This window comes from Pagrus pagrus (genome assembly GCF_965226575.1).
Source record: "Pagrus pagrus genome assembly, chromosome: 12".
NCBI classification, from domain to species: Eukaryota; Metazoa; Chordata; class Actinopteri; order Spariformes; family Sparidae; genus Pagrus; species Pagrus pagrus.
The window spans coordinates 4,323,920-4,343,083 of record NC_140196.1 but is presented as its reverse complement, the minus strand read 5'-3'; the positions used below and the strand labels follow the sequence as shown (position 1 = coordinate 4,343,083).

Genomic DNA, 19,164 nt, shown 5'->3' with positions numbered 1-19,164 from the left:
GGGCATTTTGAAACACTTGAGGGACACCTAATAAAATAACTGGGCTGCAGGAGATTTTCAAGACTCAAGAATAATATTTGTCAAAAGATTATTCATTTCAGGACGACTAAAGCCAAACAGCTCTACAGTATAATGACACTGCACATGTTTTGTTAAGTCTAAATTATCAGTTTCAGTTTTACTTTATGAATTCATAAATAAGAACACACTGGATTGGGTTTAGAGCTGCAACAATCGAGAAAAGATTCATCGCCAGCTATTTTGAAAATCGTTTTTTTGTGCACGTGTCGAACTGAAAGAGTCTTTGAAATGAAGAGTCTTTGGCTTTTAGACTGCTGGTTGGACAAATGAAGCAACCTGAAGACGTCACTTTGGGCTCTGGGAAATTGTGACGAGCATTTTATAGACTTAACAATTAATTGAGAAAATAATCTGCATTTATCAAGAATGAAAATCATCGTTAGTCGCAGCCTAAATTGAGTTTGAGTGTATTTCACAGTAACAACACAGCATTTGGGAAACACAGAACACACACGTGCACAAACAAGCTGAGACGGAGGGAAACCAACAAGAAAGCAAGACGTCAAACAACTGTCATGTACAGCAGTTGTGTTATTTTGTCCACTTGTCTCCCCCTCTCTTCTTCCTTTTGACACACACAAAAACACACACACACACACACACACACACACACACATACCAAGCAGTGGTGTTTTAACATAATCACATTAATATGATTGATATTTCTGGACACAATGACAGAAAAGCCTGGCTTGATTTAATTTTCCCCACAACAGCAGCTGCGCTTAACATCACCAAACAACATCGAGGTCAGAGGTCAGGAACCAAATGCACATCCATGACACAAACACACACACAAAGCAGCTGATTCCTTTTTACACACTTGTACTCACAGCCTGTCCACATGCACACACACTCAGACACAGTCGCACACACACACTCAGACAGTCGCGCGCACACACACACACACACAGTGACACACACACACACACACACACTCAGACACAGCCACACACACACACACACTCAGACACAGTCACACAGCTGTGCTCTGAGCAGATACAAACAGAGGACTCACACTGGGATTCTCTCTCACACACATACAAACACACAAGCGCGCACACACACACACACACACACAGAGCGCAGGGATGTGGGCCAGCAGAGGCCATGAACTGTGGCTCGGAGCCCCACTTTCCACTGTGTGCGCTCCTGGCTCGACCGGAGTGCAAACACTCAGTCCTGAGTTATACAGTGGGATTTAAAGAGGAGTCAGTTTGCTGGCCATCAGTCAGCTTCACTGCCACAGCTTCCTCATCGCAGTGGACTGAGGCCGAACCAATGATCCTCTTTCAGTATTTATTCAGCCAGGGAGCAGTCGAAGAGAAACAGCGACTTAGCAAAGGGCAAAAACTTCACGGTGCCGACTGCAACTTCGTCACTCTTTAGTGGTAAGTGATAGCGAGGGGACAAAGTGTATGATAAGTGCACTTAAAACAGCACTCATTAGTTGAGATCATCTCAAATCAGGGCTCTAACTGCAAAGACTCTGAGAACCAAATTTTAATGTTTTATTTTTAGCTAAATAAATAGAGCACCAGAGAAATCCACTCCGTTTCTCCTCCGCTGACGGACCCACGCCAGCTTCATGTTGCATTCCTTCTACGCTGTGCTTGGCAGAGCACCAGCGAGCTGTACATTACCTGAATAGCTGCTGGCAACATGGCAGATAACATAACCCCGACTCCAATGAAAGTCATTACCACACATTCTGCCTTTGAGTACATTTTCAATTCCACATTAACTTCACAATGTGCCAAGATGAATCAGACGAAGATGAGATTATAATCGCTGAACAAAAAAGCGGGTTGTAGTTGATACAGCGCCAACATCACACTGCCTCCAACCGTTATGCTGTTAATGATTTTTTTATCTGTGTGGCTTCAGCGGGCAGAGGATGGCACTCAGTGTTTTTTTGGTTCTTTGATTAGATATTTGCCGACCTAACCAAGTCTAAACACTGAAAATATATCTCTGCACTGCCTGACTGTGTTGAGAGCATCATGGGGAAGCAAAACTTAAAACAAAAGTGAAGAGCTCCTGCATGCTGTCTCACTTAGTGTTGATTCAGAAAGGTCATTTGATTCAGGTCAGGTATTTAAATTTGATGTTGGGGCTTCACCTTGCAGGACGACATTTAGGACATGTGGTCCAATAAGAAGTGTGATGTGGAAACTTGAATCTTCCAGTTCACGGACACCAAGAACAGACTTTTGACTTAAGTTGAAGACATCATTTGAAATTAATTAAACTTGCATGTTGAGGATCATTTTTAAGTGTCTTTTGTGTCTTACACTGGTCGTGTCTGGACGTTTAGACGCTCAGCAGCAAAACATTCCTTGTTAAGGACAGTTCTTGACTATTGGCGGGCAAAACATGCCATTTAAAAACAACATGCAAAGGGCATTCTTCACATTTAACAACATTATTGACCAACCTTAAAACAAATAATTAACCTCATAATCAATAAAATTCATTTCATTTTCATGACATCACTGCTTCACACATCTGGATGCTGAAGAAACACTGAATCTCACTAAATATCATGCAGCTTTACAGGTGCACTGGTTTTTGTTTCTCAGTTTTTACATTAAAGGTGCAGAGGACCAAAACATAAACCGATCCCCAATGGATGAGGTTGTCAAAGCAGTGAGAGTGGTGCAGATGTGCGTGAGCGCGGCTGAAGGGTTGTCAGGTATGAAATGTACACATTCTCTCCTGTGGAAAACGCCTGTAGGGACGAAGGAGCGAGTGGAACGGAAAGATGGAGGGATGTTAAGAGGTAGCATGATGACAGCTCGTCAGGAGGGTACACACTGACACACACACACACACAGACTCACACTCACACCTGGAGGCCTATAAACATGATGCTGACATAGTTGCAGAAGAGAAAGCGTCGCCACCAACAGCGTTAAAATACCTTTCAGCTCGACGCTGCACCTCAGAGGGCAGAGGTGAAATATTTCTCACACACTTGAACTTGAAATTCTCTGTCACATTTAAGTTTTGCTTGAGTTGTATTTCACAGTAGGGCCACGAAAGTCTTGCCAAAACTTGTGTGCCCTGTGAGAAAACAAACGTTACGCTCCTCACCTCTGAAAAGAAAAAGTAGAAAGATTTCTGTCCGGCAGCTGAGTCGTACTTTCACCAGGATAAACTCACAGAGAGTAATCGTCTGAATCTATTTTTCTGTCATCAGGCAAACACTGTCAAATCAACTGCACAGAAGAAGTACTGTATAATTACTGTAAACATGGTGGTTGCGAGGAGTGGAGAGGCATTCAAGTGCTACCGTTTCACCAAGAACCAGTCCCGACAGGATGCGTCTCTTTACACAATACTTGTTTTCTCTTTTGATTTGAAGAAATGAGCATGACGAAAGTCACTGTCTTTCTTTTCCTGCAAACTTTAGGGCTGCTAAATCAATCAAGACTGTAATCGACAAATTAATCGACAATTAAAACATCATCATTCATTGCAGCCTACACGTTCAAATCCAACCTCATCTCTCATCTCTCATCAGAGGAATCTACTGAAATATTGAACAACAGTAGAGAATGTGACCCTGTGACCTCCGGGGCTGTCAGTCACGATGAGCGTTTCCTCACTTAAGCTGCACCAGAGGCGATGGATGGATGAACCGGGCCCTGAGGCGGGATGATTGTCAGGCTTTTGACACTGGCCAAGTTCAAGGGCTGAAGTCGGACCAGTGTGAGAAACTTCTGAGGAACTTTCACGAGCAACGCAAAAGCACAGACCTAAAAACTCATCGTCAATCATTGCTTGTTGTTAGGCCATAGACTGAATTAAAAAAAATATTAATAAGAGATGGTTTTATTCTTTTCTTCTTCAAAAGAGGATAATGATGCCTGAGATATCACAGTGATTATGATTTAGCAGGTACACGTGATGAATTAATTGTATGGGCACTATAAATAGTTATGCGTGATGAGCTGCTGCGTTGTACACAGAGGACCTCACCACTGTGACACAATCAGTTCAGCTGCACCTCTTCTTCTCACTGACAGGTCTAATGAGCGGTGGAGTGGGCACAAGTATCGATACGTGCTTCGACATCCATTTTAGGCTCACGGTGGCGGTAGAAATGAGGCTCTTGTTCATGCACTCAGCTCCACAATGATTGAGATTGAGAAGAGAAGCAGCTGCTGGTGCCAGAGTCAGCAAGGCACACCGACCTAGACCTACTTTTTAAGATTAGATATGCATGGCTAATGTAAACACATAAAGGCCTTCACAGATCAAAGACATGTTATACTGTGCTATTAATCAAAGCTGAGAAACTGTGATAAGGGCTGCTCCTGTACACAAGAAACTCTCTTATCCCATGGGTCAGGAAGCACTTCCTCTGCAGCAACAGGAAACCCTGCTTGAATTAAACTCTTCTTTGTTTTTCACCATGAAACTGACAAATGATTTCCCACAACACGCAAATACTGATCAGTAAATATGAATGTACGAATATTTGCTTTAGCAAAACACAAAAACTTCATTCCTGAGGCCGACCAATTGGGAGTCTTTGTGAAGAAAGAAATATACGTTGAACACGCATCATTAATGGCATTAACATTAACAAGCAGCATGTCACAAGAGGACAGCAGGAAATAACCACCAAAGCTTCTGCTTAGCTTTGTCCATGGTTCATATTCTCACTCACCCTGTCTTTGTCGTCGGCCACGTCGCAGAGTACATCATCCAGGTCGAGGATGCCGCCGTCGCCGTGCTCCAACCGGTGAACCTGCAGCCAGTAGCTGGCATCCTGGAAAACAGAGAAAATGAAGATGTGTAAAGACATTTTGTACGCATTAGGATTAAACTTATATGACTCTCATTTTTAAGAACGTGGGAGATTTTATCAACAGAAATTGTTGACACTGTACGACTGAAAAACAACTTAGCACAAAGAGCACAAGGAGGCAGGGAAACTTGACGATAACAACTGAACTTAAGATGATGTGAGTAAAATCAACAATGTAGATATTTGTGCAGCCTGAAGTTTTTGAAAAACTAAGAAAAAAAGTATGAGAATTGATTAAAGGGTTGCAGAGCGATTTGACGAGCAGCACTGACAAGAAAATGATGCATAAATAAAAGCTTAACTCCAACAAATGTCTGCCTGTAAAAGCTTCAAACAGGCACTTAAGCGTGACATTCATTTTGTCGTTGTGGCTCTTCAAGCAGGGTGCACACAATCATGGGGGCCCCCCGAGGGGAATCCCAACCATGGCTACTGTAATTGAGCCCAATTTCTTGACTACTGTATTCACAGGAAAAAACGCACGCAAAGGTCACAGTAGATTAGCAGAAGTGGGGAGATAAAGACGGAAAGAGCAGGATAGGGGTGAGGAGGGATGTGAATCAAAACAAGAGCGAGAAAAAACTTCTACTACGCGTCGGTATTCGTACAAAAACATAGCTCGAAGCAATATGACCAATAATTCTAGATTGAGAAGGTAAATAAAAAGATACATCTATTTCATCATAGTAAACACAGTCGGAGATGGGAGTTCACTTCACTGCAAGCCAAAGACAGAATAAACACAGTGCCTTTGTGAATATGAAGGTACTTTAATTGTGCAGGCGTCACCTGACAAAGTTATGAGTCAAGACGTGACTGTTAGGGCTCAACCTGCACACAGCAGCCCCGAGGGTTACAGCCTCATTACCCACTTGTACGGTTCCAGTTCACTGTAGCGCACGCAGCTCACTGCAAAAGGGCACCAGACACATTACAGAGGGATAATAACACTTAACTGGAAGAATAACACTTGATAAAAGGCTTCACAGGGAGAAATGGAGACACGGAAGGAATGATCAAAGGATAAAGAGAGGTGGCGGGAGACACACAGGTACAGAAGAATGTAGAAAGAAAGACAAAATCTGTTAATAAGCAATGTAAAAAGCAGTAATTTCATTGTTCCTTTCCATAAACTCCTATTTAATGTTCTCCAACTTCTCATTTTGCTAGTTAATGTAAGTTTCTGCATCCTGGCAGAGTTTTTTGGAGTGCATACGAGGCGTTTTAAAGTATAAAAACCTAAGTAACAATATTTCTAAAAAAGGTGCCGTCCACACTGCACAACTGACGTGATCTTAAGCGAGCCCAGTGCAACAAGTCCTATAAATAAATAAAGGAAAAGATTTGTAAATGTACAAATCCCTCAGATTGTATCTTAAGTTAGAAATCTACAGAGAAAGATTTAAGAGTAAAATTACAGGTTGAGTGGAGGAGCCGCAGTGATGAGAGGACGTCACAACAAAAGAAGAAAAGAAGCAAAAGAAGAAAAGAAGAAAGCTCACATTAGTATTTTCTACGTGTCGTTTGATGTCAGCTACAAACAGACTGTCATCCTGCAGTGACAGATGTCATGGACTGTGACAGCTTGTGTCACTTTGTGTCACCCACCCCCCTCGACACAGAGACCCTGTGGATTTCAGCTGACGGAGCTCAATGTGAAAATCTGAATTTACACACAAACGCAGAAACACACACGGACCTGTATCCCACTGTGAAAAAAGACCAGAGGTTCGTAATTTTAAATACGTTTTCTTTCTAGTTATATAAGGAAACAATCTGGACTCTAATGGCATCACAACACACCAACGAATAGGCTCTTGTGTATCACACAGGTGACAAACTCTTGCAGATCAGAGCAGGTAAACAAACATGGACAGAAAGCCTCTGTGTCATCAACCGTAGGTAGTATGTTTTTCACAAAAGTGAATCTAACTTAAAGCGGACGTAGGTTAAAAATAAACCAGCTGTTTACTCTCTGGATCAGAGCTGTGCTGTAAAAGTCTTATCTGACACAGAAATGCAGGAAGTAGCCAACGTCCACTAGATCTGCATCTGTCAACAAAGCAATGCAAACTAATTACTGCAGGTTTGTGTGTGTGTGTGTGTGTGTGTGTGTGTGTGTGTGTGTGTGTGTGTGTGTGTGTGTGTTAAAGTTGCTGCCGTCCGTCATTTTCTTGCTTCCAAAGTAGCTGTTTAAGAAGAAAAGGAGGCCAGCATGTCAACTGTTTTCACTGTTTACGTTAACCCATTTCAGCCAAAACACATTGCAGATTTCTGTTTCAAGTTAATTGAGACAGCTCCTAAAAACCAACATAAATGAGTCGGTTTATGGCAAAAAAACACCAAGAAAGTCCATGAAACACCAGATTAAGTCACCTGCCTGAGGATCTGACCTCGGAAAATTACAACAACAAAAAAATCACCAAAAAGATTGTTAAAAAGCGCATTTTATACACTTTTGCAAATGTAAAAATGTGCCCAAACTAGACCTGCATGATATGAGGAAAATCTGCAATGCGCAATTTAAGTGTTCAATATAAAATTGACTATAGGACTATATGGTTTATGATAAATAAGCAAATATTAAAGTGCCAAGTTAAGCTCTTCTGCCTTTCTTGGCCACTTCTCACCACCAAATTTACAACAATTAATCGCAGGGAGGCAACCTGAGGCTTAATCTGATCTCTCCATCTCCATCTCTTAGGTCAAAAGCTTCCAAGCTGAGTGTGAATGCATGATGTGTCTCTCAAAAATCAACAACCTTTCTTGAGAATTGCTTTGAAAGTTTGCCTTGCCATCAATTATGCATCCGACCATCAATTATGCATCCGACCGAAACTATCAATACCGCAAGGTACTTATAAGACATTGCACCAACCAGTTGCAGGGAGAGGTAGAAGGGTAGATGAGAGGGATAGAGTGAGGGCAGATTGTCCACAAGTTAATCATAACAATGCATTAAAAATGACTCACTATAATAACACACATCACATGCAGTGTGTGTCACATGTGGGCTGAAATATCTGAATGGAGCCTCACACATCATATACACAATCAACAATAAGACGTGAGGATCCCAAACTGGAGACCACAAGCTTTCTTTAAACCAAGCCCCACCTAAGTTTAGATTTGAATAAGTGATGTTATGACAGTGTTTATGTGTGTGTCTGTGTGGGTTTATTATGTGTGGTGGCTGCCTATATCAACTTCATATATATGTATCCAACTGTTGGGACCGGGCGAGGCAAGCCACATCAAAGGGTGTGTAAAATGTTGTGTGTGTATGTGTGTGTGTTAGTGTGCCAATCTGTGGGGGCCAAGTTCATCTGGTAAAAATAGCTCACAGTAAATGCCATGGTGCCAAACTGAAGACAGGAGACCAGTCACATAGTAAACAAGGTTATAGCACGCTAGATACAGAAACACACACACATACACACGAGAGCTCAGATGCAGGTACCTCCACTTAAGATGACGCCATCACCTTTAATGTCTCGTGTGATATTTGAAAAATAAGATAACAAGCTTCTTAACTTTAGATCTTTACTCTCGTCTGCTCCCTCGGGGGGCCCGATTGAGATTCCCATGACGTTAATCTGGCAGGCCCTTATCTGAAGTATCCCATCAAAAAACTAAGGACAGATCTGGAGTGAGATCAAAGACAGCATCGCCTGCTGTGGCCCCTCATCGGCCCGACAGACCTGGAAGGAGGCCAAGGCCAACACGCCGGCTGCGGGGAAAGCCCAGCACTATGTTGGAGAGAGCCAAACGTTCCCGAGGTGCTCGCTGCTCTGCAACAGCACCATAAAAAGGAAGAGGATCCATGAAGAGGTCCATGCCCACCATTACAAGTATGTCCCCGTGTTATTAGACAATAATGAATTCTATAATAGCCTTCATTAAATCGTATAAAAAGTTACATATCCTGGTTTTACCAAGCAAAACTTTACTTGATTGGGCGCAATCATTCGGTGTTTGTATTCAAAACATGGAATAAAGATCAGATTAAGGAAAAGCCCAGATGATTGCGGACAATAATAGTATGTTTGGACTGGACTGTGAGTTAGTGAAAACTTAATAACTAAAAAAATATCAATCTGTAATTCATTTATTTGCAAATTGGAGTGTGGCAGTCGTATACCCTGGCACTGAAACTGACAGTTATCACACCATGTGCATTATCTATAATCATGTTATCATATAACCTCTGCCATATAGGTGTTATTAAAAAAATATATGTCAAGTTTAACTGTAGTTTAGTTGTAAAATAATAGCATTGGAAGTGATGCAGTGGTGGGCCAGGAGGTTTTGTCTTCAGCTGCGTAATAATAGTTGTGTGGAGGAGAAGATCATCATTTCTGAGATTCTTCTTTTGTAAGACGGTTGCTTCGAAAAATAAGAGAAACAAAAATGCCGGTTTGCTATAAAGTCTGAAGTTTAAGGGCATGTCGACCTTCAGTTGAGAGAAACAATAAATCAAAAATCCTGATCTACAATCCAACCTTGCAGAGAACACCAAAGCAGTTCAGACCTCAAACAAGCCTTTTCAAATCAAAGCACCAAACGGTTGCCCAGCAAAATAAACAGGTTGAATTTATTGTGGCAACACTGATTCTGACACAGCTGCCCTCACAAGTACAGCCGGGTCAGAGCAAAAATGTCTGTGGAAGACTCAGACTCGGACTTCCTGTCAGATGAGAACGACTACGAGGCTGACCATAGATTGTATGATGGTGAAACAGATGAAGAGGAGTTCAGTTACGTGGTGCAGATGCTCCTCCTGTACAACAATCTATTGAGCTTTCAATGCATCTACAACAACAATGCACTGATAGACATGGAGGTAGGGAAACTATTGATTATTTCAACTGACTAATCTACCAAAATATTCTTTCAGCTAATCCATTATTAGTTAATTAACTTCTCTCAATAAGTTACAAAACCTCAAGTTAATGGAGGAAAAATATCTTTTTCAACAGTACAGTTGGTGTCAAGCTAGGTCACTCAGTTACCTCAGCAGTTTGATCTCAGAGCTGGATCTCAGTGACGACTATCAGGACACTGAAGACTCAACGAATTCTTCCGTCACGTCGAACGAGTCCGAGTTGAGCTCCGACAACACTTTCTTCCTGATCTGCTTTGAGGGTTCAAACGAGCCGTCTGAAGATGAAGTCTCCACCTCTTCATCATCTTCCTGCAGTTGGTACACCATCTCAGATGATGAAGAAGGACAGAGTGATACAGACTATCAATGGAGCGATGCATAGGATAAAGATGCAGAGGACCAGCTGTGAAGATGTCTAATAAACAAGGCCAACTAGCCTAGAAACCAGACACGTGTGCGAGCTCATGCATCATTTGCCCTGGCAGACTCGTCTGGCCATCCATCCATCCAGACAGAGTTTGGTACAATGGTTTGATATGACCAAGAGTGTCACTGGTGGAGATTTGAAAAGCAACATTCTGCTGCTCTGATTGGCTGTAGTTATAAACTCAGATTTATCTACCAAACTAGGCAATGTTGATCAAATATAGGTAGGTTGGGCTATCCAGGGGCATTATTTTATTATTTTGGAAATAAAAGGTGTGGTGAGGTCTGGCGATACCAGGCTAGCAGACAACCAACCTGAACCTGAAGTCCAACAATCTAAAAGGGAGCTGATGACACTTCACAGTCCTGGTTCAAATAAATCCAAAGAAATTCAGACCCAATTCAAAATGAGGTTGACCTGAACAGAACAGACCCTACACAGAGAGGGAACACCAACATGTACTGCAGCATGATGCACCATCAAGTTCAGAATGACTCCAAAGCACTGCATTGCATAAACTGCCCAGGACCCAGGTGAACATTTCTCAGCTTGGCTAGTAAACATGCTGCTTATCTTGAAGCTGTACGACTCCAGTTCATACATGTTTAGTCCGGTCAAATCTTTACACTGTATTTGCCATTTCCTATGCACGAATGCACCACAAAGATAAAATGTCTTTGTGGTCTTAAGCAGCAACCTTCTGTCAGATCCAGGCTGGTGCTACACGGCCTTTTCACCCTTGTTCGTGCTTTTCCGATTCATTTCCAATCAATGTTATCCCATTCTTTCTAGTCTTCCTCACCATTGCCCCATCATCCTTTCCCTCCCTCTCGCCGTTCTTATAAAACTTTAATAGAATGCTGTCCTACACTTGACACACATTAGGGCTTGTTTCATATCCCAAACACCGCAGAGAATCCTCTCTGGGAATCCTCTGCATAGATCCAGCTCGCTTCATGCCTGCGGTGCTGCACTGATGCGGGTTCACGGCAGATCAAAAAGCATTTCTTGTGTAAAGTAGTTTGGAAGTTCAGTGTGACACCGTTTTGTAATCTCCAGAGTGCCACCCATCACTAAAAAATGCATTCTGCTGCAGACTTCCTCCTCCTCAGTTTGGTGAGAATGGATGGGGCAGAAGAAACACTGAAGATCTGAAAGAATAATTAAGCGATTGTAGATTCAGGATTTAGAGAAGGGAGGGGTTTTATTTTAAACCAAGGCCAGATGGAGACTAAGAGAAGTCACTTAAAGGCAATGAGATGGTGGAAGCTGCTAGAATTAAGACATCAACAATGACACAATGCAATCTGTGTCAACGCATGCTTTATCCTCACAGCAGGAAACACCGATGAGCAATGGATTAACGACATACAGTAGGCTTATTGTCACTGGATGTCAAGACTGTGTGTGGGCGTGTGTGTGCATTCCTTTACAGATACCTTTTCAATTTAATAGGGTCAGTTCATCCAATTTACATAACAGTATTATAGCATACAGTATTTTCCCTGTAACTAACAGGGAGTAATGGTTAAACTTTCTGTTTCCAAACAAGTCACTGCAGCTGGATTTGTGAGATTATTTATTCATGTGATTTCACAAATCCATCTTGCCATGCTTCAAGTGTTAGTGCTATGTGGTTGCAGCCAAACATACAGGCGTTGGGCCAATCAGCAACTTCTGGGGAACTACCAATATATATTTAATCGAAGGAAGAGCAAAGAACGGCACTGAAGGTTTTCTTGATGGAAAAGATGCGTTTGCTCTTATCTCGACCAACTCTGGTAAGTTTGACTTAACAGCTGGCTCCACTGGCGGTAGCACTCGCCTGCTGTTGATCTGGTTGGTGAAAGTTAGCCAGTGATAGAAAAACAGACAGATGGTTCCTCCAATCACCTGCCGAGTATTTTTGAAAGTGCCTGACTTCCTAGAGGATTCTGTGTGAGATGCTGCTTTGAGGCATCAGCCTTAAGTCAGTCATTGCCATTACAAAACTGAAGTCATCAAATTGATTTGAGTCCAAGTCATGTGACTAAATAGTTCCACCTTCGCTAATTACCAAACAAAAGGTTCAAATACCCACAAGATGACAGAACAAAACCATAAACGCATAACAATGTTAAAAAGTATTCCACAGAAACATAAAAGCAGCGTTAAATCTGTAAAAAACCCTAAAATACAGTTTATGCCATTCTTATAATCTCTTTATTGTACCATCTAATCCTCTGTGGAATGAAACCGACAATTAACTTTATTGTTTTGGCTGTGTGTAGATCCAGAGGCCTGGTACTGTAACTAAAAAACATCCTGTATTTCAATTCCCAGGGCGGGCAGGAAAATTGAATTGGGTTACGAAAGTATTACATATGCTGCACTTCAATTTAACATGACTGTTTTCATGAAAGTATGTTTGCATTCATGTCAGCATAAGATCTGATCTTACCCCGACATCTGAAAACGAACTAAATACCAAACTGCTGTCTTTGTACTCCTCAATAGAGGACTGTTGTTGTTGGGCAGCTCAGGTGAGACTGTGAACATATTCAGGCTGGTTCCTGGAAAAAAAGGTTGTTTTTGAAGCGAACCCTCCCTGAATAAATACAGGTTAACTGCTACTTGTTTCCTCAAGCCTTAGAGAACGTCTTAAAAAGAGCTGATAAATTAAAACCCTTTTTCAAAAATGTCCGCATGAGTAATCAGTTTGCTGCTTTTTCAAACAGAGAACAGACTTCTGCAAATGTTACAACATGCCTTTATCTAGCATACAAACATCTCTGCTCTGCTTATCAAGCTCGACAAATCCCCCTTTCAATCTCTTGTGATGTTCGGATGTGTGCACAACCACGGCAGGGCTACACGCTGCACGTGACCTCCACTGCAGGGTCAAAGCAAGGTTGAGGTAAGAAACAAAAGACCCTTTCATTGAAGTGTAAATGACACCAGTGAGGAGAGAGGCGGAAATTGGAAAATGCCATTCAAGTGCTCGGTGATGCATGTAAGACCACAGACAGATGTCTGTACAGAGACAGATGTGTCAGTGTGGCGTGGTGACAAGGAGCTACAAGCACTCTGTTAGTGTTTATTGGTACACGTGTGCGAGTGCATGTACTGTATATGGTCTCAGAATACTTGTGCGGGTTGTCAGTTTCTTTCTTTCTAGTCAACTTAAAATCAAAACTCAATTAATTAAAATTGATTTGATTTGTATCAAGTTAAGCACCAGCGCTAACAGGACTGTTGGTAAGCAATGTCCACTGTCACATTGGATTATGTTACCATTTTAAGACCTCACACTTATCAATATATTGATCACTACAGACAAAATCAAAACTTTTATATGTGAGGGCAGAAACTTGTTGACATGAATGTGTGTTTGTGTGTTTGTATGCATTGTCACAATAACTTCTTGTGGGACAATTAATTCATTTTAAGACAAGCTTAAACTATTAAATAGAAATAGAAATAGAAATATACTATATTAAAGAAATATAATAGGATACTAGTCTACTAGTATTAAAATAGAAATAAAACAACGGGAAAAATAATGCTTACGTACTGAGCCCAAGTCTTAGAATGATAATGCGCGTTATTCTGGCGTCATGTCGGTGAGTTTTATGAAAACAGACACTCATGTAAACACAACTGGCAACATCGAGGTCAGCAAATACGGTCGGGGGTCGTTTACATACCATCTATGTCTGCATTTACATCACTCCTGTCTGACTGCGTAGCACCGACAGTCCTGCCCAATTCAAGTGCCAAACATTCCTCCTCATGTAAGTGCCAAGTGGAATTCAAGGGTTCTGGACTGCTGCCAGACTCACGGCCGGCCATCTACTATGTAGAATTAACAACTGGCCAAAACCTGCTGTGCTGGGTTGTGTGTATATGCGTGGGGCAAAAGGCTATGGTCCTCAGTTATAAATATTCAGTCTGGACGGGAGGGAGAGGCGAGAGGTTTCAATGAGGGCACAAAAACAGCCAGTGAGGAGAGAGGAGGCTGCTTAACAACCCAAGAGCCCAAGAACTCGCTTTGTGCTCCTTCTTCTTTCAATTTCATCCTTTCTGCTTGTGTCCTCGTCTCCATGTCTGTGTTTTACCAATTTATACTGGCAATAGTTGAGGTTTTTAAGGCAGACTTAATATCCCCACACAGTTATGTTCCAGGCTACCAGAAGACCACCACAGTTTACAGTTAGTCAGGTCCGCTTTCAAAACATTAGCTCGGAAAATACTTCTGGTAGGGTTCAACTAACGAGTATTTTCATTTAAAGTCCATAAAATGAAAAAGAAAATTCCCAGAGCTCAAAGGGTCGTCTTCTTTCGTCCAACAAACAGTCGAAAACCAAAAGTCCTTCATTTAAGAAGCTGAAACCAGCCAATATTCAACATTTCTGCTTGAATAATGACTTAAACAAGTAATCGATTGATAAAACAGTTGCATTTTTCTTTTGATCAACTGGATCACTGCAGCTCTCGCTTCTGACAATAACAAGAAGCCCTGGACCAAGCTCTTTTTAAAACATTACAACAATTGCAACAAAACATTTTAATGACAGATAACAATGAGTGTAAAGTGATCACATACAAAACCATCATGCAAATCCAGTGACTTCACAGATCCACAGGTACATCATGTTCCTTGCTCGTCTGTTACATACAACTTGCTCCTCTCCAATCATTGCAACCATTGCATCAAAGTCAATGCTCGAGGCTTTACTGCTCCATCCTTTAATCTCTCCTTGTTGCACCCTTGTGTCCTACCATTCAACCGTTGAACTCCACTTATCTTGCAGCCGTTGTCTCAGAATAACTGTCTCAGAATAACGGAGGGGGGGAAAGAAAACCGAGACGGAAACCAGAGAGAAACACTGGCAAACGCGAGCACCTTAATGGCATCGAGCCGCACACAGAACAATGTCGCCATTCACAGAAAAGCCTTGTATCTGATCATAACAGGCAACCGCTTGACAATTTAACATACTGCGCTCTAAAAATAGTCAGAATTACACCAAGTCAGGTACGATTAATCAGCAGACTTTATGCGGCACATTAAGCTTCGAATGGAACAAAACAAGAGAGCCTTTGCTTCATTATGAGAGAGCCACTGTTTGCATTCAGCGGCGGGATTGCAGAGCTCCTCGACATATAAATCACTCAATTCAGGAGAGAGAATCAAACCATAATAACCTGCGCAAAATGCAAAAGAACATGAGGATCTCACACGTGGTGCAAAGGGACAAAAGCAGGAGGGTGTAGCCCGTAGCTTGATTAACATGATTAATAATGAAACGATCACGTAGCGGCCTCGTGTCTTTAACTTCCACCTTCCTGTGCAGTGAAACAGAAGGCGGCCAGAGAGGAAGAGAGAGGATGGAGAGGATGGAGAGGATGGAGAGATGTAGTCTGCGGGGCTGGAAAGTTAAGACGACAATGTGGTTCCCAGGAGAAGGAGAAAGACGGAGAGAGAAGGTACATTCATGAGCCTGCAGTTCTGCCTCCAAACAAACACAACCCTCTTTTCTTCTTCGTCCACGTTACACTAAAACTGGATTCTGTCACAGTAACAGGACTTCTTACAGGCTGCTGGTGGACATCAAACTTTAATCTTCTCGTAAAATATCCATTTTTTTTACATTTTTGTTTCCATAAATACAAGATACATTGATAGAAACAACTTCCTGGCCATAAAAGGCAGAAAAATCACAAAGGTCATCTGCCGTACCTGTGTCGTACAAGCACACAATCGCATACGTGTACCTTTATCAATTCATTTGCATTGAGCCCCCTCAATAAGCAGCTTAGTAGGCGAAGCAGAGCGGAGACATTTAGGATCAACAGTTGAACACATTGTTTTCTAGCTTATCGCAACGGCGACCTTCACTCAGGTTATATGTTAACTGGCTGATGCTAAAAAAATCAATGGAATCGGAGGGGGAGGCTGGGAGCATTATGTTTTCTCACCCAACACCAGTCAGCAAAGAGATAAGAGCAGAGAGGGCTGAGAGAGAGTCTGAGCACATTGTCTTTTATTTTATAACATTTAAACTATTTTTGTCCATTCTTTATTATAAAGATGATTTTGGCATTCATTATACATACATTATTCTAGTGCCAACTATTTTGACAATCGATAAATTGGTCTGAGAAAAGTGAAAAACTCTGATTCAAGCTTCTTAAATGTGAATATTTTCTGTTTTTTTACTCATCTATGACCGTTAACTCAATATCTTTGAGTTGTGGACAAAAAGAAGACATTTTATAGACCAAACAACTAATCGATTATGCATTAGTGGCAGCCCTAATGGAGTCAACTTCTCTGCCGGAAAGCATTAAGGTCCCTATTATACTATCACCAAGTGCGACAAGGAAGTGAAAGTATAGTTACTAAACTACACCGACAGTGATGCATACAAGCCTCGTGCCAATTAGTGCCAGAGAAGTTGAGACAGATATAAAGCAGCTCACATAGCAACTTGTGGCTGCTGGTAAACTTTTGACGAGGTTTTTCTGACACTGCTGCTGACTCCGTGTGCAGCTGCAAGTAATGTCTAAAAGTTACATCATGGCCATGGGACTTCTAAATGTCTTTCTTGATTCATCAGCGTTGGCCTGGTAAATTCAGACTGGAATTGTGCAACTTATTTAAGGAGGAACTTGTGCTGAAATATTTGGGCTATGTTTGATACTTCCATAAAGAGCCTAACGATGCTCTAATCACGTAATGTTCACAAATGAGGGCCCTTCTTATTAGAGCAAAATGTCATTTTCATTCCATTAGAGGACGAAACACTTCAGTCGAAACCACCTCTGACTCATTGTCACAGCGCTAAGTGTTCTTTGCCTGCGGCTTAAAGCATAACAGGGTCATTGTTACTGTGGCTGCAAAAACGTGATGCTCTTTTTAATCTGATTGGAGCGGCAGGTGAGAAGTTTACTGTATCAGGACAGACAAGTTGTTCATCAGATAACTGCAGGGCTGAGCAGAACAAGATCGAAGCCTTGAAGCATCATTCATTGCAATGGCATTCAAACTCTAAATCAACACACAAATGTATCTGCATTATATCTTGCATGGCACTTGACGCTCCAGTTAATCCGATGTATCACTTCATTCAAACTGAGGGGTTTTGTTCAAGCATTTTATGGGGATAGTGACATCATAAAACATGTGGACAGACATCGAAACGTTTGAAAACCTCCACAGGGCCTGAAAATGTTAAAAGAAATGTCACGTGGCCCTGGACAACTGTATTAAACTGTCTTAACTGGCTGTCAAATAGTCTACAGGTCGCAGTCATTAGACTGTCATGTGTAATAATCCCTCGGCCTGTCTGGTGTTCAACTCAAACATTAGTAGTATGTCAGTGAAAAATAGTATTTGGCAAAATTTTGCATAAAATAAGCCAGCTGTCAAAAATCTGTCCAATAATAGGAAACTAAGGGGGACTTAATTAGACTTTTTAGAAATCAGACATGAGTTGATGAAAGGAGACAATGTTTCGCTTTTCAACATAATCACAGATAATTTATCCCTCTGTGCAAAAGAAATTTCTTTGAATTGTCCTCTTTAACAATGCAAAACAAATCCAGCCCTTACAACACAAAATCAAAGTTTACTTGAAGTCAGAAAATACTTTTTGAGAGTCCCTGTTTTGCAATGCAAAGAGTCTCCGGGAAAATGCCGGAAATAACTGTTGAGTTTGGTTTCTCCTAAAGGGTCAGTCTTCGAGAAAATGGGCAGGAAAATTGAAGACACACGTCGGAGTGGCGTCTACAGTTACACCAGCTGTCAGCCTGCCAATGTTCGCCCCTGGCCCTACCGTTTTTGATCCTTCCACGACGAGGAGGAGGATTGAAATCAAGTCAGAGTGAGGGGGGGGGGAAGGTCCAGAAACTCTTAAGACAGCTTTTCAAAAAGGCAAAGAACTAAACCTGGCAATAGTCCACTAGAGTGCCTGAGTCGATTAATGCCGCAACAAGGCTGCAGATTAATACAGTGGAACAAAAACTTCTCAACTGAAAGCTGGAGAGAGAGCTTCAACAAATGATTAGCAGGAAAGAGCGGAGGGACTCTGATTTGAGGACTGTCGCCTGATGATCCATCAATAAGGCTTTGGCCGCTCCCCAACCTCAAGATAACTGCCAGACGCTCAAAATCAGTTTGGGTTTTGTATTTCCAGGTTCGACTAAGAGAACATGTCCTTTCACGACAAAAGTCTTTGAGAGGTGAGCGAGGAAGCGCGACAGCCGAGGAAAAGAAAACATATCCCCTCTCGTCGCAAGATCACTGACAGAACTAGACCAACACATCTGAGGAAACAAAGCTTTATTCTTGCTCGATGTCTTTCACCAGCGTGGAGGAAACCACAAGAGGTGGGGGGCATAGAGAGGAACACAGATAAAGAGATGACAAAGACAAAACCTGGAAGAACAGAAACAAGAAAGACAGGAAGACAGAGATAAAAATCAGAGGTTGAGTCAGAGATGACTGGTTCAGGTGCATCAGAAACTGGATCCTCCACAAGTGACCCACTTTGGCAAAGCCTTCTGCACAGAACAGACCGGAGGGACATGAGTAGACTTCAATGGTATTAATTAGGCATGTGTGTGATACTCGATGGATTTTCTGGAGGCGGAATCATCTTCATCTGCCAACTGCGAAGAGACCGTCTACCTATGTCACGTGGACGACAGAGCGAGTTTGCATACTCTGTTTGTCTGTTGTTCCCTATGGCACAACACCAACACTCCGGCTCTCTGTCAGCTGCTGTCAATCAAACGTAGACACAGACACAAGCCTCGAGCCGGCTGAGACGAAAAGGATTGTTTCTGATATGTCCCCGATGACCTTTTATTCTTCCTCTTAGTATTAAAAAAAAAAACATTTCAGACTACAAAAGGAGACGACTTACTGCGATTTCAGTTGGAATTTAAAGTGGAAACAACTATCTC

General features: G+C 41.9%; 1 protein-coding gene and 1 long non-coding RNA gene across 9 annotated transcripts in view; one reads left to right on the top strand and one right to left on the bottom strand.

The window, feature by feature from the left end:
* pard3ab (par-3 family cell polarity regulator alpha, b) overlaps positions 1-19,164 on the bottom strand; it is a 248,697-nt gene that overhangs the window by 203,649 nt on the left and 25,884 nt on the right. For all 8 annotated transcript variants that reach the window (XM_084369105.1, XM_084369111.1, XM_084369108.1 and 5 more), the window contains exon 2: positions 4,760-4,861. In XM_084369105.1, coding sequence (XP_084225231.1) covers positions 4,760-4,861 — 102 coding nt within the window. The remainder of the gene's footprint in view (positions 1-4,759; positions 4,862-19,164) is intronic.
* On the top strand, positions 9,509-10,234 carry LOC311266279. The gene is made up of 2 exons (XR_014623692.1): positions 9,509-9,743; positions 9,880-10,234. It is a non-coding gene; the product is annotated as an uncharacterized lncRNA (long non-coding RNA).